Genomic DNA, 23,235 nt, shown 5'->3' with positions numbered 1-23,235 from the left:
CCCCTATGAAGAGGTATAAACGTTAGGCTCCGTCCTCAGCCCCCTTGCCAAGAAAGAGAACAGTTTCCTGGCTTTCATTTTAGCGGGGGGGGGGTGGGTAAAACGATATAAATACCTATATGTTATCTTTGGCTGACCTATAATGCAAACTAGCAAAAGGTCTGTGGCCTGGGCAATGTAGTGCTGGGTCTGGGCTCAGGTCAAGACTCCGCGCCAAAATGTTGCCCCCACCCCCAGGGAATTCGGGCCCAGTCCTCAGCTCTGTGAGGGAACCACCCTCCCAGTCTGTTTCTCTGGCTGTCAGCGCGGGCGGGCGCCGGGCGACAGCAGCTGTGGCGTCCCCTTTAAGCATCCAGCTCGTGTTGCAATCACCGCCTCGGGGACGGGTCCTTCCGGGGGGTGGAGCCTGTGCCTGTTGCAGCGACCAACCGAAGCGCGGCATTTTCCGCGGGAGATCCGAATTTCGCGGCACGCAGTTTCGCGCTAAAAAAAAAAAAAAAAAAAAGCAGAAAAAAAAAAGCAGAGAAAAGCTCAAGGACTCGAGAGCGAGGCGAGAGGGAGTCGGTGCAATCGGTCCCCCTCCCCCGTCCGAGCGCAACGCGTTTCTGCTGAGCCCGTGGGCATCCCAGAGACCACTCCCGAACGGGGCCAGACCCCAGGTGCCGAAGCCTTAGGGGGCGCGGGGCCCTTGCTGGTCGCAGCAGCCCTCGCGGCGGGGCATCCCCTGGCCGTGCTGCCGCCGCCGCCGCCGGCGCGGGGCGATCTCCAAGCGGCGATCTCCAAGCACTGCCCGGCTCGGCGGCGGGCCAGGAGGGGAGGGTCCGGCCTTGCCCGGCCTCCGCGCCATGCCGCGGGCCGTGTGAGCCGCCGCGGGCTCCGAAGCCCGCAGGTGCCGGCGGGCGCGCCAGGCCCGGCTGGGGAGGGGGGCGCTGCGCTCGCCATGCTGCGAGGGCCGCGGGCCCTGGCTCCGGCCGCGGGGCCACCCCCCAAGGGGCTGCACGCGATGAGCCCCACGGAGCTGTGGCCGCCCGGCCTCAGCAGCCCTCAGCTCTGCCCGGCCACCACCACCTACTACACCCAGCTGTACCCGCAGACTGTGCCTCCTGCTGCGGCGCCGGGCACCTGCCTCGACGCCACCCCCCACGGACCGGAGGGCCAAGCTGTGCGATGCGTGCCTGCTGGCCGGCTGCCGGTAATGCTGGGGACCACCCCGCCCCCGCCCCCGCACCGCTTTCCTCTCTGCTTTTACGGGGGTGGGACGGGCGGGAGGGACGCCTGGGAGCTGTCTGAGTGAGGCAGGTCGAGTCTGGGGAGGGAGAAGGGGAGCTTTCAGCTTCCAGAACAACCCATTGCCCCAATATCTAAGTAGAAGAGCCTTTCATTTTCAGACTTGGGATGAAATAACCTCATCCATTGGGGTGGAATGGAATGAGCACTGGATCAGGAGTGTGGAGACCCAACGCCCTACGCCCAGTGCACCCTGTGACCTTGGGGAAGTCTACGGAGTCAATTTGCTGTCATTCATTCATTCTTTCATTCATTGTTTGGCCCAGAAACCAGTACTGGGCACCTGCTATTGTCCAAGCACAGAACTGAGCCTGGGGATACCATGGGGGCTTTAAAATAGGGGGAGGTCTCTCAGGTCCAGTTTGGCTGAGACGCCTCATTTTCCATCCGGCCAACTCTTTCCCAATTATCTGCCCTAGGTCCTCCCCCAGGCCGTCTTCTGTCCCAGACAGCCAGTAGCAGGTGCAAGGTGGGGGCAGCCCTCTGAGGTTCCTGTTCAGATTGACTGTTCTTTTCTCAAAGCGGCAGGACCGTTGCCAGGGAGGGCCTAAAGTGTGGTGGCACCAGGCACAGGGTGTGTTTTTTGGGAGTGGAATTCCTGGAGCCCGTGAGAATCGAAACAACCATAGGGTGGGGTGGAGTTGGAAGAGCCCTGGGAGGTGGGGGTGATAGTTAGAGAGCCTGATTTCTGGTCCTGATTGCCGCTAATTCACTGTGTGTCCTTGGACAAGTCTTGGCCCTGGTCTGGGCGTCAGTTTCCTTGTCTTGAAAATGTGTGCGTGCACAGAGTAGCTGTGGGACTAACTCATCTCAAGTCTCTTCCAGGTCCTGGGTTTTGGAAGCAGGATCCAGGAAGGGGAGATGGGGATGTTGTAGGTTGGCTTTGTTGTGAGTGGTGAGTTAAGTTCAAGTACAGGGAGAAGACCACCCCCTCTGCCCTAGAGGCACTGATCTGACCTGTGTCAATCAGCAGGCTTGGCCTCCAGCCACCGCTGGCTGCAGGCAGAGAGCCCCACTCCCTGCTACTGGAATCCTGCTTTGCCAATGCTCAAGGCTTTAAACTTTCAGAACCCCTTCCTGTACATTATTTCCAACTAGGAGGAAGGCGGCAGGAGTGCTATTCCTATTTTACAAGTCAAGCAGCCAAGGATAACCGGGAGTTTTTACTTATCTTTAGTTCAGCATTTTACAGTCTAAAATAGTTTTCTACCCTATGAAGTGGATGGTTTTAGTAGCTCCATGTTGCAGGGGGAAACTGAGGCTCAGAGAGGGGATGTGACCTGTCCAAGATCATATAGGGAAATATATGACCCACAGGGCAGGTTATCATTATTAGTCTCTTCTCTGCAGCCTTGACTTTCCCCAGTACCACCTGATTTAGGAGCTGGGTGCCCCCAGGGAGGGTGCTCAGTGGTGGGCCCAGTCTCTCCTCTGGCCAGCTGCTTTCAGGAGACCCGGCAGAGTTTCAGTAACAGCTGTGGTTTTGAACTGCTTCCCTCCCAGAGGAGCTGAGTGCATCTGTCTGTACCTCCCTCCCGGAGGGGCTCAGTGATCACAGCAAGAATGGCTCTTTTACTGAATGCCTCTCGTGTGCCAGGCACTGCTTGGCACTCTTCACATTCCTTATCTTGGTCAAGATGCCAAGATGCCTGGGATGAGGTATCTTACAGATGAGGAACCTGAGCAGAGACATGAACTCATTTGTCCAAGTCCTACGCCAAGACGCGAGAGCATCTCTTTGCATCAGACCACCCTACAGGCCTCTGGGGCCCAGAGCCCCCTTTCCTGTCAGTCCCTGGCTTCCCTGTGCCCCAAAACCCGGTGGGCAGGCCTTGGCCCCCTGCTTACTCATTTTAACAGGGTGTGACCTGGAGCAGCTCCAAACCCAACCCTGGGTGTGGCCACTTGTTTTGTGCCCAGGCTGCAAAGTGCAGGGTGAGCAGGATTTGTTGGGGAACTGCTGTTTAAAGGGACCTTAGGCACTGCCCAGGGACGGTGACCAAGATCAACGGCAGAATGAAGGCGGGAACCCAGGTTCCCTGACTAGAGCTCTTTCCGGCACCTCTGGAGGAGGCGTGGGATGTTCCTGCCCCAGCCGGGCACATGGCCTCACTCTGTGTCATTCCTGCAGGAACCTGTGAAGAGGGTGGGATTCTGCAGAGTTCTCCTTTTCTTTTCATTTGTCTGTCTTTTCCAAATTTCCTCTGAGAACCAGGGAAGAAAATGAACATTTTAATGAACAACCGTACAAGGTGGGTCAGATGAGGAAATGTAGGCTTAGGGAGGCAAGGCAGAGAGTCCCTCCCAGGCCACCACGAGGCAGAGCGGGGATCTGGAAGCAAGGCTCTCAACTCCTTCCACTGGCTCCTACCCCCACCGTCTAACTTAGGGCTTAGGAGAGACCTGGCTCCACTCCCTGTGTGATTTCCGGCAAGTCACTTCCCCTCTGAGCCCCGGTTACCTCACCTGGCTGCCTGCAAGGGGGTGGTGTCTGGGGCCTCTGGCCCTCTCACTTCTAGGGCTGCCTGAGGAAGGAGCTCCGTTCTTCTCTCTCGGGGTTGGCACGGTGGGCTCGAATCTTAACCAGGCCTTTAAGAAACAGCCAAAGGGTCTGCCTAAGAGGGCCAGGTTGGAGCCGAGCTGGCCTTTGCCCTCAGCACGTCCCTGACGCTTTTCAGCTCAGCCCTGAACCTCCCCCTCGGTGGTGGCCCTGGTGCATTAGTGATCGCAGCTCCCCCGCGTGAGCAAGCGCTTTGCTGCCCCCTCACTGAATCCTCCAGGAGGGAGGAGCAGAGCACCCCCTTTTACAGGTGCAGCTCAAGAGGTCAGCGGACTTGCCCAGCTCACCCAGCCTGGATGGGAACCCAGGCAGCTCTGACTCCAAGGCCTGTGCTCAGCCTCTCCTTGGTCCTTGTCCTCCTGGGCTTGTCCTCTGCCACTTCCGTTCTGCAGGCTCAGGCCCATCCATGATGAGCTGACTTTTCTCTGGGCAGTGCTCAGAGGTGTCAGAGAGATGTCCTCAGCTGGGGGACAGTTTGCTGCTTAGGGACCCTGACAGTGCAGGATAAGGGTGAAGGAGAGGAAGAAAAGGGAGGGGGCCAGTGTGTGTGTCTGTGTGAAGTAAAGTGATGGGGGCCGGTGGACATAACCAGGCCTCGGCTCAAATTTCAGCAAGTTCTGGGGCAACGTGTATGGCATGGAGCTGAACAGCCCAATACCTGGTTTTGGAGTCAGACAGATCTGGGTTCAAACTCTGGCTCTGCTCTTTGTCTGTGTGGCCTTGGGCACGTGGCTTAACCTCTATGAGTCTCCATTTCTCGTCCACTGAGAGAGAGTGCAGTACTGAGTTAGGACTGATGAGCACGTGATAGGCCCTGCACAGGTACTCCGTTCAAGGCCCTCCCCGCCTCCCTGCTCTGCAGGTAGTGAGGTTCTTCCTGGTGTGTTCTGTGAACTCAGTAGGGGCTGGCTTCCGTCAGGTGAATGTGAGTGGGGCTGGGGAGACTCTGGGCTGCCACCCCTGCCTCAGGTAGAACTCAGCCTGACTTCCCTTCCTCTCCTTGTCCTGGGCTCACCAGGTCTCAGTTGCTTCAGCTGTAAAATTGGGATTCATGGCGTTGGGAAGATTCAGTGAGGTGATGAACATTGGGGCTTGGTCTAGGGCAGGTGGAAGGTCTCAGTGAATGATTAGGACTTTTCCTCTAAACAAGATGGGACTAGAGCAGGTCACTTTCCCTAGAATCTAGCATCTCACAGGCTGGGAGGTTAGAAAAGGAATATTTTCCAGAAGGACTTAAAGAGGAATGAGCAGGGAGATGTGGTGTTTGGATCATGTCCAGGTCTGGGTGGAGGTGGAGGGGAGGATCCTCTTATCCAGGCTCCTCCAACCCAGGAGCAGGGCTCCTCAAATCAGTCCAGGAAGACTTCCTGAAGGAGGCATGAGAAGGGGGAAGGGAGCTGACAGAAGGAAGAGCCATCACTACCTCCCACACGTGTCAGCCCACCTGTGCTCAGCAGCGGTTAGAAGTCTCAGCCCTGCTGAGCATGACCTCACCATCAAAAGTTAAAATAGACCTCTCTGTCCCAACTAAGGTAGGGGTGTCTGGGTGACTGGGGGAAGGGAAGAAGGAAATGAGCTCAGTGATCCCCAGAATAGTTTGTCTAGGAAGAGGCCGAGTTTGGATTTTAGGGAAGGGACTCTGCATTTCCTGAACACCTACTGAACGCTGAGCCACGGGTTGAGTGCTTTACAAACGTTATCTCCTTGAATCCTTACAACAGCCCCTGGCGGTGGGTATTTTCCACCCCATTTTACAGAGGAGGAAACTGAGGCTCCTAGATGTGGCGCATTTCCTCAAGTCACACAGCGAGCCCGTGAAGGAGCAGGGAGATTCATGCCTGGGTCCCTGACCTGTGCCCCAGTGCCCCAGCCCTGCCTCTGCCCAGCCCTAACAAGGAGAGAGGCCCCTTCCGGGCCAGCCCAGCTTCTGGGCGTAATTGAGGCCGGGTGGCAGTGGGGTGGAGAGGAGCAGATGGGTCTGTGGTTTGATTTCCCCAGCAGGTGTTTCCCAAGCTTGGCGGGAACAGGGAGGGGGGAGCAGGGGGACCTCAGCTGCTTGTCCTTAAGACACAGGGGAAGGATTCATTGTCTGCCCCTCTCAGCAAAGAAAGAATGGCAAATAGAGTCTATTCAGGAGGCCCTGGGGCCCTTGAGCTGGAGCCCAAACGGCGGGGTGGGGGATGTTTGCACTGCTTCCCGATGTGGACACCTCCCTGGGGTGTGGCACTGAGCCAGGAAGTCCCCTGGGCCTGGGCGGATGCCCAGCCCCACCCTGATAAGGGCCAGCTGTGAGCCTGTGATGGGCACCCAGTCTGGCTGAGCCAGCTGCTTCTGCAGTGGAGGTGCGGACGCTCTCCCCAGCCTGATGTGCTTCAGGCCCTCCCCTCTCCTTCCTCACTGTATCAGCCTGGGGGAGGGGGGTAGAGAGGCGGGTGTCGGGTCCAGTTATTAAGGAAGCCTGTATTAAAACCCAGACTGGCTTTGGTAGTCTCAAGTGCCTGAGCCTCGGAAGATGGGAGTGTTGTGTGCCCCTCAGAAATAGGACTTCCTTCCCCTGAAAGCTCATTTTTCAGGTCACTGATATTTCCTTACCAGGTACAGTGACTTTTTTCACCCAGGACTGGTGGCAAATTGAGGCAGGCGGTGGCTGCTGGTGGCCTCAGTGCTTTGGCCCCAAGTCGGGGAGAAGCTAAAGGACGAATGATTCTCAAACGCTGCCTCTCTCCCCTCTCTCTCCCCAAGGCCAAAAGGAAGCTGGACCTGGAGGGGATCGGGAAGCCTGTGGTCCCTGAATTCCGGACTCCCAAGCGGAAATGCATTAGAGTGGATGGCCTCCCCAGCCCCAAAAGTAAGCCACACCAATGGGTTACCTAAGGGCAGGCTCAGGAGACTGGAGGTGGGGTGGGGAGGGGCAGAGGGCAGCAGCCCTGCCCAGATCACCAGGGCTAATATCTGTAGCACACTTTCTGGTTTACACAGCAGTTTCCTGTGCCTTCTCACTGGATCCTGCCAGGCAGGTGGATTATCCCCCTTTTACTGATGAGGCAACTGGAGACTCAGAGTTTCGGTGACTTACCCAAGGTCACACTGCTAGTCGGTGGAGTCAGGACCAGAGCCCAGTTTCTGCCTCTTGATATTTTCGGTCAATATTCTGGTTTGGGAGGGAGTTGAAGCAACTGCGTTAGGGAGGAATTCTAATTCAGGGAGACAGAGACCTAATAAAGAAGGTATGTTATTGGGTGGCAAGCTTGAGGGTCTGGTCAGGACTCTGTTCTCACCTGACTGGTCACTCCTCTTCTGTGAATCTTAGCTGTCTCATCTGCAAAGCAAGGCGCAGCTAGATCGGGAATAGCAAGAAAGTTTCCTCTCCAACTGATTAGTAGGGGCTGCCCAGAGCTCTTTATTGAAGGACCCCAAGTGCACTAATCAGTTAGTAATGTCTGCCATGAATGCAAAAATTGACAACACTGTCTGTGTGCCAAATACTTGCTGTCTATCTATTAAGGGATTCTAAAGTCCCCTTCTAGAGGAATCTGAGACTCTCTAAAATTCAGTTTCCACAACTAGTTTAGCCATTAACTTGCTATATGACTTGCAAGTCACTAGATTGCAAAAGTCTTCTTGTGGTTTAAGATGCTGCAGCTGAGATGTGGTCTTGTGACATCGACCTCATTAAGAAAGGGACCTTTTTCATGAACCTGCCACATGTGACATAATAGGACTGATTCCTCTCAGATAATCATTGCATGACACATAGAAAGAAAGAGCAAGTCTGTATGTCAGTGCTGTATGTCAATTATATCTCAATAAAACTGGAAGGGAAGAAAAAAACATGTCTATAAACATGTTCTTGTCATTCCCTCCCTACCCTAATTCCAAATTCCTCACATAACTGGCAGGATAGGGTAATGGTTAGGAAGGGAGACTCTGGAGCCAGACTGCCTGGATTTAAGTCCCAGCTTTGCCACTTTCTAGCTGAGTGAGTTGAGCAAGTTACTTAATCTGTCTGTGCCTCAGTATTCTCACCTGTAAAATGGGGGTGGTTACACACCAAACTTATAGGGCGCTGTAAGGATTAAATTTGTTATATATGGAAAGTGCTTAGAACAGTGAGCTACACACAGTAAGCATTTGTTGTTGTTAGTGGTGGTGGCGGTATGGCTGCCCTGAGCTTTGGTGGAAAGGTGCGAACCAAGAGTTAGAATATTTGGTTTCCAGCCTCGACGCTGCCCCCGATTGTGAAACCTTAAGCAAGTCACTTTGCCTCTCTAGTTACCAGATTCCCTGTTTGAACAATGGTGGTGAATGACCCCCTCCCTCCCAGTGCTCTGTAAACTGGAAAGTGGGTGCTTACATGGAGGGTGTAAACTGGAAAGTGGGTCCAGGTCAATGGAGGAAGTCCCCCAGGGGGCCCTCTCTGAGCAATGGCTGAGCGCCTTTCCTCGTCAGCCCCCAAGTCGCCTGGGGAGAAGACTCGCTATGACACGTCGCTGGGGCTGCTCACCAAGAAATTCATTTACCTCCTGAGCGAGTCTGAGGATGGGGTCCTGGACCTTAACTGGGCTGCTGAGGTGCTGGACGTGCAGAAGCGGCGCATCTACGACATAACCAATGTGCTGGAGGGCATCCAGCTCATCCGCAAGAAGGCCAAGAACAACATCCAGTGGGTGTGAGTGCCTGGGCTGGGGCCGATGGCACCAATGAGTGCGCGTGCTGTGGGTGGAGCCAGGGGCAATACCCTGAGGTTGTGAATGTAGGGGGCGGGCCTGAGAGCAACATCCAATGGGCACAAGTGCTGGCGGGGGAAATGAAGGGCAACATCTAATAAGCTTACACGCTGCGGGTGGAGCCAATGTATTTACGAGGGGGACGGAAGAGCAGGTGTATATGCTGAAGTAGTATTAGGAGAGCATGGCAGGGTCAGAGAATGATTTATAGGACGTGTAAAGGCTAAGAGGACCCCAGATCCTCTTCAGTCAGGGGTCCCAATATTGCCCTCTTCTAACTTAGGGAAGTCCTCTGGGATCTGCGCAGTAGTAACCCAGACTCCTTCCAGCTGAGATATAAGTACTACAGACTCCGTTCCTCACTTCTATAAGGTCTTAAAGAACAGACCTGCAACCCCTGGCGTGAACTCTAAGAGAACGCAGGCAGAGAAGTCCGGAGTGAGGTCACTCCAGCTCCCTGCCATTTGGGGGAGCCTGGGGCATAGGGTGGGTAGAGTTGAAAGCCCCCCAAAAGTGGTGTCAGGCCCTGACTTGTTTCTTTTCCCTAGCCCAACCCCCAAACATCAAGTTCCAATCCCTGGCAGCTCCCTGGGAGCTAGGCAGGACCACTGATTTGTACAAGCCAGGAGGCACCATCATAGACCATGTGAATGGCCTCTTCCTGGAGTTTTGCCCACATCGTCTGTGCAGCTTTGCACAGCAGCCCTGGGGTTGGGGTCCCTGGATGTAGACTGAGACTGACACTGGGGGACTGCTCTGTCCCCAGAGGCAGAGGACTGTTTGAAGACCCCACCCGGCCTGGGAAGCAGCAGCAGCTGGGGCAGGAGCTGAAGGAGCTAATGAGCATGGAGCAGGCCTTGGACCAGCTCATCCAGAGCTGCTCTTTGCACTTCAAGCACCTGACGGAGGACAAGGCCAACAAGAGATATCCTCTTTGGTTGGGAGGAAGGGGTCCGGGAGCAGGGGGCCTGTTGCATGCTCATAACTACCCAGAGTTGATGCAGTACCTCCCTGCAGGGACTGATCCACCCTAGGGGTCTCGCATATCTGTTTCTTCCTTCCTCAGTGGCTTTTCCTCTTGGGTCTCTTGAAGTTACTTTCTCATTATAAAAATAAGACAAGTACATTTCTATAAATCTGGAAAATGGAGAAAAGAAAAAAGAGCTGCCACCCGAACACAGCCATCATTCCTTAGCTACACACAGGGTGTGTGTTATTTAAATACTGTGTGTACCTGCTGTATACAACGTTTTATATTCTGCTTTTCTCCACTTAGTGTACTACCATAGGTGGTTTTTATGTTGTTACATGTCCTTCCTAACTATTTGGTTGGTCCACATGAAATTGCTGATGTTGCAGTTTTGTATGGTTTAACATCATATATATTTTTGTTTGTTTGTTTGTTTTTGTTTTGCCACACTGCACGGCTTGCAGGATCTTACTTCCCCGACCAGGGATCGAACCCGTGCCTCCTGCAGTGGAAGTGCAGAGTCCTAACCACTGGACCGCCAGGGAATATTTAAATGGTTTGAGAATGTCCTACTCAGACCACTATGGTTTGTTGATAAGGCCTAGAATGGGCATTTAGATCAATGCTAGATTTCGGTTTTATAAAGTGACATTGTGATGAATATCTTTATTTATTTTTATTTTTTTATTTTTTGGCTGCGCTGGGTCTTTGTTGCTGTGCCCTGGCTTCTCATTGCAGTGGCTTCTCTTGTTGCGGAGCACGGGCTCTAAGCACGCAGGCTTCAGTAGTTGCAGCACATGGGCTCAGTAGTTGAGGCACATGGGCCCTAGAGTGCGCGGGCTCAGTAGTTGCGGCACTCGGGCTCTAGGGTGTGCGGGCTCCAGTAGTTGTGGCGCACGGACTTAGTTGCTCTGCAGCATGTGGGATCTTCCCGGACCAGGGCTCGAACCCGTGTCCCCTGCATTGGCAGAAGGATTCTTAACCCCTGTGCCAACAGGGAAGTCCCAAATATCTTTATAGATAGAAACTTTTCTCAAGTTTTTTACTTATTTCCCTAGGTTAGATTCCTAGGATTGAAACAATGAGGTCAAAGAGCATAGACTTTGCAATGGCTTTACATATACTTTTTGCAAATGGTTGGACCATCTAATTGGTATTTGGATCTGACCTTGTATTTCTGGAAGGATAGTAGGCATTGTGAGAAATATAAAGAAATAAGACATGTCTTCCTGCCCTCTCAGAGCTAAAAATCTAGCTTGGTAGATGAAGCCTTTATGTAAAAAGCTGATATAAGGCAGCATTTTTTTTAATGATTCATACCCCCATTTCTAAAGGGGTCCAAGGTAGTTTATGAGATTAAAAGAACAGGTTACAGTTTTGGGGTGTTCAGAGTCTTTGAGAGGTGGGTTAGATCCCTTCCGAGTAGGCCGGGAGTTTTAATTTTGACCAGACAGTCACTTCTCTTGACTCTCCTGCCCCTACACTGGCCTACGTGACTTACCAGGACATCCGTGCTGTGGGCAGCTTTAAGGAGCAGACGGTGATCGCTGTCAAGGCCCCTCCGCAGACGAGACTGGAAGTGCCTGACAGGAGCGAGGTGAGAGGGGAAGCATTTAGTGGAGAGCAGGGTTAGGAACATTCCAGACAGCTCTGCAGTTTCCGTTCCAGGCACTGCCTAGTCCGAAGCTTCCCTGGTCCATGCTGGTGGCCATGGCAAGACTGATGGTCTCCAAGCTGGGGCAGAAGTGGCGGAAGCTGGAAAGGGCATCAGGCATTAGGTACCAGCTGGAGAAAATCTCTGTTCCTGGTTCCTCTCCGCATCCCACCAGCCCCTGCGTTCCCATGCGCAAGCACACGTGCACTCACGCACAGCAATGTCAGTACTCACAGTAATCCTTCCATGTTAACCTAGTTTAAAGACCAAAATTCTTACACTCTCTATGAGGCTGTCTGTGCTCTGACCTCACCCACCTCCTCTCGCATGCTGACCCCCTTCTGTCTCTACTTCAGCCACACTGAACTGCCTGCCGTTTCCCCACCACACTAAGCTTGACCTCAGTACAAGACCTTCTCACACGCTATTCCCTCCAGCCGAAGTGCTCTTCCCTCTCTCTGCCTGGTTTACGGCTATTCATCCTACAGGTCGCAACTTGAACATCACCTCCTCAAGAAGCCTTCCCTGATTACCTCCAGACTTCATAACCACGTGTTCTTTTCCATCGCACTTAACCTCCATTTGCCGGGATATATTGGTGATTACATAATTATGTTCTGCTTCATCTGTTACAGTGTAACCTCCACAAAGCCGTGTTCCACCCATGTGGTACCCCCAGCCCAGAGTCTGATAAGGGCTCCAGAAATAATCTGTTTAGTGGAAAAGCATTACGCTATATAAGGCCCATAGGGGCCGGCAAAGGGACTGCCTGGGCGCAGGCGTGGACACCTGAATGCGATCGGCAGCGGCATGTGCGTTGCCGGTTGTGGCTCAAGCTGTGGGTACGAGGTGGGCAGGAGGCAAGGGCAGGAAAGCCAAGTGTCAGTCTCTTGGTTACAAATAACAGAAAGCCAAGTCCGACTGGCTTAAGTGAGGGGGGAACCAAGTGACAGGTCCAGGGGGAGATTTGGGGATTGCAGGCAAGGCTGGATGCAGAGGCTCAAACCGTGTCGTAAAGGTGGCTTCACACTCCATCTCACTCTGCCATTTTCTGGCCAACTCCGTTCCCAGGTGGGCTCTCCCCTTACCGTGGCAAAGATAGCTTTTATGATACCAGCTCAGGCCTGAGAGTGGGGGAGGAGTGATTGCCCAAAGGAAAATCAAGGCACTCTCCCTAAAAGAAGGGGGTCTTGGGGCCAGACAGATGTCTACCACAGACCACATGGGGCAGGCCCAGCACCCAGCTCAGGAGCCGAGCGTGCTCATGTGGATGGTGGGAGCCTCATGTGTCCATCCATACCCACTGAGCCATGAGTAAGTCCAGCTGCCCAGAGCCATGACCTGGCTTCTCTTCCTTCTCCAGGAGAACCTGCAGATATATCTGAAGAGCACGCAGGGGCCCATCGAAGTCTACCTTTGCCCAGAAGAGGTGCAGGAGCCCAACAGTCCTGCCAAGGAGCCCCTCCCCTCCACCTCTGCCCTCAGTCCCAGCCCTGGCCCCACCCAGCCCAGCAGCACCATCAACCCTGGAATCACGGAATCCACGGCATCCTCAGGTGAGACCCTCTGTCCAGAGGGACAAGGGATGCCGAGAGGGACCAGCCTTAGAGTTTCCCTCCTCCTTGTCAGCATTTGTTGGGTACCTACCTTCTACCCAGCAGCAGGGGATACAGTCCTTCTCCCACACACGTGTGCATTGCCCTTTACACTTTATAAAGCACATGCACGTTCCTTGTCTCAGTGGGGAGACTGTTGCTGCTCTGGGCAGAGGAGCGCCTGGGTTTGAATCCCACCTCTTCCACTTACCAGCTATATGATCTTGGACAAATTACTTTACCTTTCTTTGCCTTAATTTATGCATCTGTAATTTGGGCATAGTAATTAATAGTATCTACTTCATAGTTCGTGAACATTAAATGAGTTAATATAGGTAAAGCATTTAGAACGGTGCCTGGCAATAACTGTTAGCTATTATTATCATTATTACGGCCACCGCCACTAGTACTGCTACTTCTGTAACAGCTCCTAACGGCAGAGCTCCTAACACTCAATAAGCCCATAGTAAATGGAAATTATAGGTTTTCTGAGGAAGGCTCAGCACTTTCTTAGGAGATAATAACTAAGGTGTTTTAACCACGACTGTGTACCAGGTACATCCATTATCACATTACTCCTCACAGCGGTTCTTGAGGTAGGTTTTATTGTTCCCAGTTTAGAGATAGATAAACTGAAACAGAGGTGATGGGACCTGCCCAAGGCCTCCTAGCTGGGAGGCAGCAGAGCTGTGTCTTGAACCTTGGTCTCCACACTCTAGCCCAGGGCTCTCTCCACGAGGCACAGAACAGATCAAGGAAGGACGGTGGCTGGGAGGTGGGTGGTAGAGCTAAAAGCTGTCTATGCCGGGCAGGAAATAGTATGAGGCCGTTGCCAAGGAGTAAAGAGGTGGGAGAGTCCCCGAGGTCTCCCCAGGGAGACTGGGAGTTGGACAGGAGTAGAAATGGGAGCCTATGAAGGCCCCTCCCCCAGAATGGTTTTTGCCCTTTACTGAGATCAGGTTAGATCGGCAGGATCCTTCGAGGCCATGTAGGCCAGTGTTCCGCTTTTGTTTTCTTAGCAGCAGAATTCCCCTAAATAGAGCCCTAGTGTTTTAAACAAATGCAGAGCTAGAACTGGTCTGGTGGAGGAAGCTTTTTGTGTGTGTGGTGGTGGAGGCAGGTGTCCACAGAACCCAGATTGCATTCCATTTCTTTAACTCAAGGGTTAATAAAACTATTGCCTGCAGGCCAAATCTGGCCTGTTTTTATATGACCCATGACCTAAGAATGGTTTTCACATTTTTAAAGAGTTGGGGGTTCGGCGTAGGGCAAGTGACGGTGTGACAGAGACCATACGTGTCCTGCAAAGCCTAAAATACTATCTAGCCCTTTACAGAAGTTTGTTGACCCCTGATTTAACTCAACACTTCATTTTACACATGAATAAACTGAGGCCCAGAGAGGACAAGTGACTTTCCTAAGGTCACACAGCAAGTTAGTGGCAGAGCTCAGACAAGAGCCCAGACTCCTAGTTCTTCTCTAGCCATCTCTCCTGTGTTCCAGCCCAGTCCCAGGACCAGGGCTGTCCCTGAACCGACCATCTGTCCCTCCGGGAACCTCCCAGTGCCTATCTCCCAGTCCAGACCTGTGCCCCACCCTGTTCTCTCTCCTCCTCCCACACTCTGCTTTCTCGCTGCTCCACTGTCAACAAGTGCACGGCTCTCCAGAGTTAGAACCTTCAGTTGTCATCTGAGACCTTGGGCAGAGGTGGAGGACCCTACCTCATAAGCAAGGACAAGGATTTTACCTCAGTTGTACAAGTTAAGAGGCTGAGGCCCGAAAAGCCTAGATAGAGGCTTACGGAACAGTAGGCGGAGGGGCCAGCCCAGAAGTCAGCTCTGTGCCAGGGCCCATGCCCTTGCTGCCCCTCTTCGCCCTGGCCACGTGGTCTCTTAGTGATGTCCCTGCTGAAAGGAGCAGGAGGAAGTTTTCCAGAAGGTGTACACACACACACATGCACTCGCACGTGCTCCATGTTCTGGCCTAAGATACAAGCACCAAGATACAAGCACCAAGGGCCTGGTCCAAAGAGGAGGCCACTACAGTCTTAGGACCCAGGCTCCCATCCTAGTTCTGACGCCACCAGGGGAATCATTCTTGTTTGGGGACCTCGTTTCCCTCATCTGTAATGGGACGAATCTGAACCTGAGTCATTGAACATCTCTCCGGGCTGTGACTTTCTGACTTAAAACTACATGTGGCTGAGGGCACAGGAGCTGAAGTTGGGACGCTCGAGTGTGAGTCTGCATCTCACCTCCTTTGATGGGGTGACTGTGGGGGAGTCACTTTAACCCCTCTGAGCCTCTGTTCCCACGTCTCCAAAAAGGGGGACACTAAATAAAACTCCCTCATGATTATTGGGTGCGTCTCAGGTAACGATACAGCGTGAATGTGACTTTTTAAAAGCTTGTGTGAACTGGACACCTGTTATGTGTGGGTTTGGAGATATTTAAGTGAACATGAGCCATTCAGGGTGCAGTGGAGGCACAGATGTTACAAAGAGCAGTTCTCTTCTGGATGTGGTACAGTGAGACAGAGAAAGAGGGAGAGAGAGAGGATGGATGGATGGATGGAGGGATGGATGGGAGGGGTCGGACCTGAGGTAAAGGCTCTCACATGTGATAGCTCAGTTACTGCTTCCACAACTCAGGGTGGTGGGTCCTTATTTTTCCTACTGGGAAAACTGAGGTGCCGGGTCCTGTAGCTGGTGAGGGGCTGGGGACTGAGCCCACAGCCTCTTCCTCACTCCCAAGCCAGGCCTCATACTCTAACACACGCAGGCCTCTGCGATGTGCTAAACAAACACTTGATTGTTTTTCATTCAAATACTACATTTAATTGGCTTCTCTGAGCTTCAGTTTCCTCATCTGTGAATAGACATAACAACAGTGCCTCCCCCTGGGGCTTCTGGAGTGTCCAAGAAGGTGAAACAGGCCTCTCCTTGAGATCAGAGCTGACGGAGTAAGCCCTTGGGAAATGGGAACTATTTTTAAGGACAGCCTGCAGACCAGCTGTTCTTTATCTGCACTTACCATTTAAGCCTCTCAACAACCTGAGGCAGGTATAATCATCATCCCCGTTTTAGGGTGAGGAAACGGAGACCTATGAACGTTGTCGCTTGTCCACAGTTACTCAGCTAGCTCGAGGTTGATCAGGCGGTCTGGCACACTGACATGGTTGTATTTTCAAAGCAATGCTTGGCTGGTAAGGAGCGACCCAGATGGTGAGATTCTGGGCGTCAGGGTGTATTTGGCAGGAGATTTCCGGCGCCCTGCTCCATGTGCCTGTGTAGGGAATCACGTCCTTACCTCTAAATGGAAATGAGCTGGTGTACTGAAGAGTAGGTGATGGCCAGTGTGTCTGGAGAGGTGAGCGTGAGCTATGGGAGGGAGGCGGGAGAGGGACCAGGAAGGAAGGCCGGGACCAAGTCGCGCCGGGCCTGCTCAGTCCTGGTGGGAACTTGGATTTTATTCTAAGCCACTTTTTTTTTGGCCGTGCCACTTGGCATTTGGGATCTAAGTTCCCCGACTAGGGATCGAACCCGCGCCCCCTGCATTGGAAGCACGGGGTCTTAACCACTGGACCGCCAGGGAAGTCCCTCTAAGCCATTTTTAAGTCACAGCACAGACTGCGAAGGCCAAGAGTCAAAGCAAGGTGACTGGTGAGAAGGCTTCTGCAGGGGCCTGGGTGAGAGGAAGGGGCGAGCCGCAGATCACAGCAGCGGGACTGAAGAGAGACGGGGAGCTTAGAGGGTTGATTTGGTTGTGGAGGTGACCGAACCTGCTGCTGGGTCAGATGCGGGGAAATGGCAGGATTACAGGTGATTCTTGGGCCTTCTGGCCTAAGCAACTGAGTGGGCGGGGATTCATTAAATACAATGGGGGAAGACTCAGGTTTGGGGGAAGCCCGGGAGTTTGGTTTTGACGTGCTGAGTTCTGACCTAGCATAGCCATCAAGTAGCGATGTAGCAGGAGCCCAGAGCCGGGGGGGGGGGGGGGGGGGGGGGGGGGGTTGGGGGGGGGTTGGGGGTGTCTGTGCCAGAGGCATCCACTTGGGGGCAGTAGATCTGGAGACGGATTTCAAGCCATGGGGCCCGCTGAGATCACCTGGCGAGGAGTGCAGCCAGAGGAGAGAAGAATCGGAGGATGGAGCCCCTGGGCTTCAGGGTTTAGAAGTTGAGAAGACGAGGAGGATCCAGGAAAGGAGACCAGGAAGAAGCAGCCAAAGAGGTAGGAAGAAAACCAGGAGAATCTAGTACCTCCGAAGCCAAGTGAAGATGTTTCAAGAAGAAGGGTGTGAACGACTGCATCAGATTCTGCCGGAATGTCACATGGGATGAGGCCAGAGAACTGACCCCTGGATTTAGCAACATGGAGGGCACTGGTTCAGACAGACCCCAGGTTGGAGTGGGTTGAAGTGTGAATAGTGGTGGGGAAGTAGGGAGTGAGCACGGGTACCTCTTAAGAAACTTCACTGTGAAAGGGAGCAGTACAATGGGCCGGTAATTGGAGAGAGTCATGAGGTCAGGGGAGAATGCTCTGTAAAGATCAGAGTTATTAGGGACTTCCCTGGCAGTCCAGTGGTTAAGACTCCACGCTTCCAATGCAAGGGACGTGAGTTCGATCCCTGGTCGGGGAACTAAGATTCCACATGCTGCATGGTGAGTCCAAAAAAACATAATAAAGATAAGAGTTATTAGAGGATGTCTGTGTATTGACAGGAATGATCTAGGAGAGTGAGAGGAATTGATGATGCAGGAAAAAGACATAGTGACTTCAGGGGCCAGGACCTTGATGGTGAAAGCGGGTAGGGTGACTGCAGAAGCTGGGGGTGGGTGTGGAGACAGGAGAGGGGAGGGGAGAGAGTGTGGGTGAGGAAGGGGGCTGCTGGAGCTGGGGCGGGAAAGGGCAGGGTGTCCTGTGCTGTCAGGCGTGAGCCAGGGTAGGAGAGACCAGAGGCTGTTTTTGTTCTCGGAGGTCTGACCAGAGGCTTTCGGGCACCAGCATCAGACATAACCCTTGTCGATTTGTCTCCAGCACCAGCGCTGACGTCCCAGCAGGTCCTGCCACCACTCCCGCCGTCCCTTGTCCCCCTGGAGGCCACCGACAGCATGCTGGAGCTGCCACACCCACTCCTGCAGCAGACAGAGGACCAGTTCCTGTCCCCGACACTGCCGTGCAGCTCCCCTCTGATCAGCTTCTCCCCGCCCTTGGACCAGGACGACTACCTGTGGGGCCTGGACGGCGGGGAGGGCATCAGTGACCTCTTCGACACCTATGACCTTGGGGACCTGCTGATTAACTGAATGGCCCCTGCCTGCGCCCCGGCAACCCCTCCAGTCTCTACCTCCTCACAGGCAGACTGACAGGCCCTCTGCCTGCACAGGATGTGACACGAGGTGCTGCCCTCAGGGTATGGGGGTCCCCCCTTTTCCTTTCCTACCTACCACCTGCCGGCCAGTGCTGTCGGGGGAATGTGGAGGATACGGGGAAGGAGCCTGTCAGGGGTTGGGTCCTGTCCTTCATGGAAACTGGGCCTGGGAAGACCCAGCCAGTCTTCTGACCTCTGATCGCTCATGTGAAGGGCCACAGGGGAGGTGACCAGGTCCAAGGAGAGTTCCCGCAATTGCCTTTAGAGGGGCAGTTAGGACCCTCAGTTTATCAAGAAGCACTTAATGCCTTTGTATTTATTTCAGGTTGAGTATTGTTTGTTTGCCTTCCCTGAGTTTTAGCAGGGAGGTTGTTCTAGTTCCTAGGAAGACGTCTCCTCAGACAGGTCCAAGGGCAGGCCGGGGCTTGCAGGGGCCCAGGCCAACTCCCTGACTCCCCCCAGCAGTGGGGGACCGGGCCTCAGGGGCCGTCCAGTCTGCTGGAATGCCAGTTGCACTTCAGCCTCCTAATTCTCTCGAGCGGGGGCTGCGGGATTCCTGGTCTCCTCTGTCCCAGAGCTGGTGCCAGGGAGTCAGCCCAGAAGAGCTCCCGGGGAAACTGGGGCACGAACATGGAAGCAGCTGTCCGCTGCTGTGGGCACCTTTCCTCCGTTGTTGCCTCTTGCTGGGACAGGGGCTGTTTTACACTGAGGACCTGGGCGGTAGAGACAGGCCCGCTAAGGACAAGGGTGAGCAGAAAATAAGAAACTGCCAGGAAGCACCTCTGCTGGGAGCTGCTGGTATCGTCCTCCCCTGCCCTGGAAGGATGTTTTTTGCCGCATCTGTTGAAGGGGGTGATTCTTTAAGGACCTCCCCTTTCCCCCAGCTCTCACACAGACCCCCAGGGACAGAAGTGACCACGGCTTGGTGGCATCACAGGATGCTGAAGGGGTGACAGGGAGCGTCTCCGTGGCAGACCAGACATTGGCAGCTAATGGGGAGACGGGCTCATGTTACCTCTTCCGGCTTAGGGTCCTAAGAAGGTCTTTTGGCCTCACCCCATCCCCCAGAGACTTGACCATCCCACATTGTCCCCGTAGCCCAGCTGGGTATGGGGCAGTCAGCTCTCCTCCCCCGCCCAGCTTGGGGTGGGTGGGGGGCTCTGGGCTGAACCAAGGCTGTACCTTCCTGAGAGAGGCAGCCAGGGGTGGTGGTCTGAGAGACCCACCACCCACCCTCAGGGAGCTAGGTTTCCTCAGGGGCTCAGCTGGGCAGCACTTTTATTTTTTTAAGTTTGTAGCATTAAGTTGGTCTCAGATATGAAGTTGGCTCCATGGGATTGCTCCTGAGCTGACCTACTGGCTTCTGAAGCTTGGAAGGTGGGCTTCTTTGGGGGTGGGGTCCAATGTGAGCTAATGCCCAGCCGGGGACAGTCAGGCCTTGTCATTGGCTCAACTTCCTGGGTCCCCAAGTTAGTGGCCTCTCAGGAATGGTCACAGATACCCTGCTCTATAAACAGGGCTAGTTTTGTTATGCTTTACAGAAGTGACTTTGGTCTCTACTCTATAAACACTCACAGGGGTCTCAGCCGAAGGCAGTTTTGAAGCCCAGCATGCCTAGGGCCAAGGGACCACCTTGGCCCTTGGGTGGGGGGAAGGGGTGCTGCCTGGGATGTGGTTTGGGGCGGGTGGGGCTGGAGATGGCATGGCTGTTGTGAGGTCTCTGCTGGGCTGCCATCTAGCCATGCGCCATCATATCTGAGGACAGAGCTGTCTGACTTCCATGCCTTGGGCTCTGTCTAGAGCTTTCTCCTAGAATTAAATCATAGAAAAGGGAAATGAATTTAATGGTGAAGTCCCTCCAGAATTGAAGCTCATTCCCCAACGCCCAGCCAAAGGTCTGGACAGAGAGGCTGTCCCTTGGGCCCATGGCCTATATCCAGAGCAGCTGGCGACCCCGCCATCCTGTCCCCTCCACACCTGTCCTGGCCCAGTGGCGGGATCACCAGGCCAAGCCTCAGGCTTGGTGTAGGAAACAAGCTTGTGCCTCTTTCTTCCCGATGATGTCTGAAACCTCCCAAGTTCCGTCAAGTACTTTAAGAAGCATTTTGAGTGGAATTCCCTTCAGGGCCCAGGTAAACTTTAAAACCAGGGTAGAAGAAAAGCCAGTTTCTTTCTGAGGTAAACTATTCCTGCCAGGAAATTTCCCAGCCGCTCTGGCAGCCCCCACTCCACCCCCGTCACTCGTGTCCCCAGGGGCATCAAAGGCTCAGGGACTCCCAGGAACCCAGTAGCATTAAATTGTGCAGTAGACGGGCTTCCCTGGTGGCGCAGTGGTTGAGAGTCCGCCTGCCGATGCAGGGGACACGGGTTCGTGTCCCGGTCCGGGAAGATCCCACATGCCGTGGAGCGGCTGGGCCCGAGAGCCATGGCCGCTGAACCTGCGCATTTGGAGCCTGTGCTCCGCAACGGGAGAGGCCACAACAGTGAGAGGCCCGCGTACTGCAAAAAAAAAAAAAATTGTGCAGTAGAGTTGGAGATTCAGAGAGATTTCTTAAAACCAGAGTAGCATCTCTCCTCCACAGCCACGCTATGGTCTGAGCAGTGCGGCTACAGGGAAGACGAGGGGGAGGGCAGAGGGTGTTAAAACTGGCTGGAGCGTGGTTTTGACTTTATTTCCTCTTTCCAGGTGTTCAGCCTCAGTTCTGCGCCGTGTTTAGTTTTTAGTGAAAGAGTTTGGGTGCTCCTGCGTCCAAGCATTGTGTGGCTTAAAGCATGTGAAGTGAAAGACTTTTGGGGTTGTTTGCAAGCAGATTTCTGGTTCTCATCACTGTGTCCTGAGGTCCCCACCTCATCCTAGGACCCTAGCCTACCATGGGGACCCTCGGTGAGCAGAAGCCCAGCCAGCCTGCTGGCTCCTGGGTAAGTGCTGAAGCCTTGCATGTGTCTAGAGGGACCCTGGTTTCTGTGCTGGGATTCCATGCGGGTCACTCACCTCTGGCCGGGTTTCTGGTTTTGCCGTGTGTCCTGCCTTGACGAGCACCGTGTAAGCCTCCACGTGTTGTGATGATTGGGCATTAAATGACAGACTTGGGCCCCTTGTCTCTGTTGTGCTTTCTGAAGGTCATTACCAAGTGTGGGTCTGGTCCTCCCAGGCCGGGGGTGGAGCCTGTTCTGACCAACTGGCTGATCTATGCCCAGAAACAGGCTCCCTTCCCCACGTTGGCTTAGTACCATGCCTGAAATCTCACCAATAAGACCCTGAAGTTAGCAGCACCCAGATCTAAACTGGGAGCCCCTGCCCTGCGTCTGCCTCCATCACCTCTCACCTGAGCAATTTCAGTAGCTTCCTTAATATTCTCACCGCTACCCATTCTTCGCCACCCCATCCTCTGTATCAGTGGTTCTCAAAGTGTGGCCCTCAAACCAGCATTCCCTGGGAACTTGTGAGACATGCATATTCTCAGGCCCCACACCAGACCTTCTGAATAAGAAACTCAGGGGGTGGGACCCAGAATCTGTGTCTTAATGAGCCCTCCAGGTGATTCTAGTGCAGGTGAAGTTTGAGAACCATGACCCCACTAATCCAGAGAGATCCTTCTAAAACACAGCTCTCATCATGTCACTCCCCTTCTTAATGGATGGCTTCTCTCTGCCCTCAGGATAAAGTGCCCTTTCACTTGGTGTGAACGTCCATTTCTAACCTTGCAACTGGCTTACCCTACCTTTCCAGCCTCACTGGCCACTCCTTCCCACCACCCATAGCCACACTGGACTTCTTTGTCAGTTCCTGAAAACAACATGTTTTCCCCCTTCTCTGCAATTCACCTGGGCAGGCTCCTGCTTACTCTTTTTTTAATATAAATTTATTTATTTATTTATTTATTTGGCTGAGTTGGGTCTTTGTTGCTGCACACGGGCTTTCTCTAGTTGCGGCGGCGAGCAGGGGCTGCTCTTTGTTGCGGTGCGCGGGCTTCTCATTGCAGTGGCTTCTCTTGTTGCCGAACACGGGCTCTAGGCATGTGGGCTTCAGTAGTTTTGACACGTGGGCTCAGTAGTTGTGGCTCGCGGGCTCTAGAGCGCAGGCTCAGTAGTTGTGGCGCATAGGCTTAGTTGCTCCACGGCATGTGGGATCTTCCTGGACCAGGGTTCAAACCCATCTCCCCTGCATTGGCAGGTGGATTCTTAACCACTGCGCCACCAGGGAAGCCCTCCTGCTTATTCCTCAAGGCCCAGTTCAGTTTTTTTGTAGAGTTTTTCCTTGACACTAATATGTAGCTGTTAATACTTTGTACACAGATATGGCCATTTATGGGTTATTGAATACCTACTGTGTGCTAGGAACTGGGGAGATAGAGATAAATAAGAATAGTCCCCATCCTCGGGATGCTCACAAGACACAGACACATAAAAATATAATTACAGGGCTTCCCTGGCGGTCCAGTGCTTAAGACTCCATACTTCTAATGCAGGGGGCGCGGGTTCAGTCCCTGGTTGGGGAATTAAAGATCCTGCATGCCGTGCAGCATGGCCAAAAAAAATTACAAATGATGTGTCAGTTGCAATAATATACATTATAAGAGTTGGGAGGGGAAGTCATTAGGGAAGGCTTCCTGGAGGAGGTGATGCCCAAATTATGTCTTAACAGATAAATAAGACTAGCCTGGAGTAACGGTAAATGAGGGATGGGAGACTTCCTTCCAAGCAGAGCAATCAATACCTTCTGTCCTGCCATCCAGCAGACAAGGGTGGCATCACAGAGCACTGCCTGCTGCCCCAACTCTGCCAATTTGGAGCTCTTGCCCTGGGGAAACCTGCTGAGCCAAAGTGGTTGACACAGACCTTAAGGGCAGTGGGATCGGGAAACTAGGTCTGGGGGTCCTGTTAGACCACAGGGGACTGATTAATGAGGAGGGTCTTGAACATGACACCAAGATGTCAGTTTACATGGAGGGCATGAAGACAATCCCATCCATGTAAGCAAAGCAAGGGCTGAGGTTTGAGACATTAGCATAGACAAAGGAACAAAAAAGACACCATGTGTCTGGACACAGCAGTGTGCTCAGTCCTTCACA

The 23,235-nt window shown here is 53.5% G+C and overlaps 1 protein-coding gene across 2 annotated transcripts; it reads left to right on the top strand.

Annotated features, from left to right (window-relative positions):
* Nucleotides 1–940: 940 nt before the first annotated feature.
* E2F2 (E2F transcription factor 2) lies at nucleotides 941–18,098 on the top strand (the record flags this gene model as incomplete). 2 transcript variants are annotated; one of them, XM_079926036.1, is made up of 7 exons in its annotated part: nucleotides 941–1,192; nucleotides 6,590–6,695; nucleotides 8,297–8,516; nucleotides 9,341–9,499; nucleotides 11,027–11,141; nucleotides 12,562–12,754; nucleotides 17,836–18,098. In XM_079926036.1, 7 exons carry the CDS (start codon nucleotides 941–943, stop codon nucleotides 18,096–18,098), a joined length of 1,308 nt encoding a protein of 435 aa, XP_079782162.1. The 2 variants fall into 2 exon arrangements, with proteins under 2 accessions (XP_079782162.1, XP_079782161.1); XM_079926035.1 differs by having other exon boundaries at nucleotides 9,341–9,501; nucleotides 10,999–11,141; nucleotides 17,803–18,098.
* Nucleotides 18,099–23,235: the final 5,137 nt, after the last annotated feature.

The sequence above is a fragment of the Stenella coeruleoalba genome (assembly GCF_951394435.1).
Source record: "Stenella coeruleoalba genome assembly, chromosome: 1".
Classification (NCBI taxonomy): domain Eukaryota; kingdom Metazoa; phylum Chordata; class Mammalia; order Artiodactyla; family Delphinidae; genus Stenella; species Stenella coeruleoalba.
Note: the sequence above shows the minus strand (reverse complement) of the source record. Positions and strands in the feature narration are given on the sequence as shown.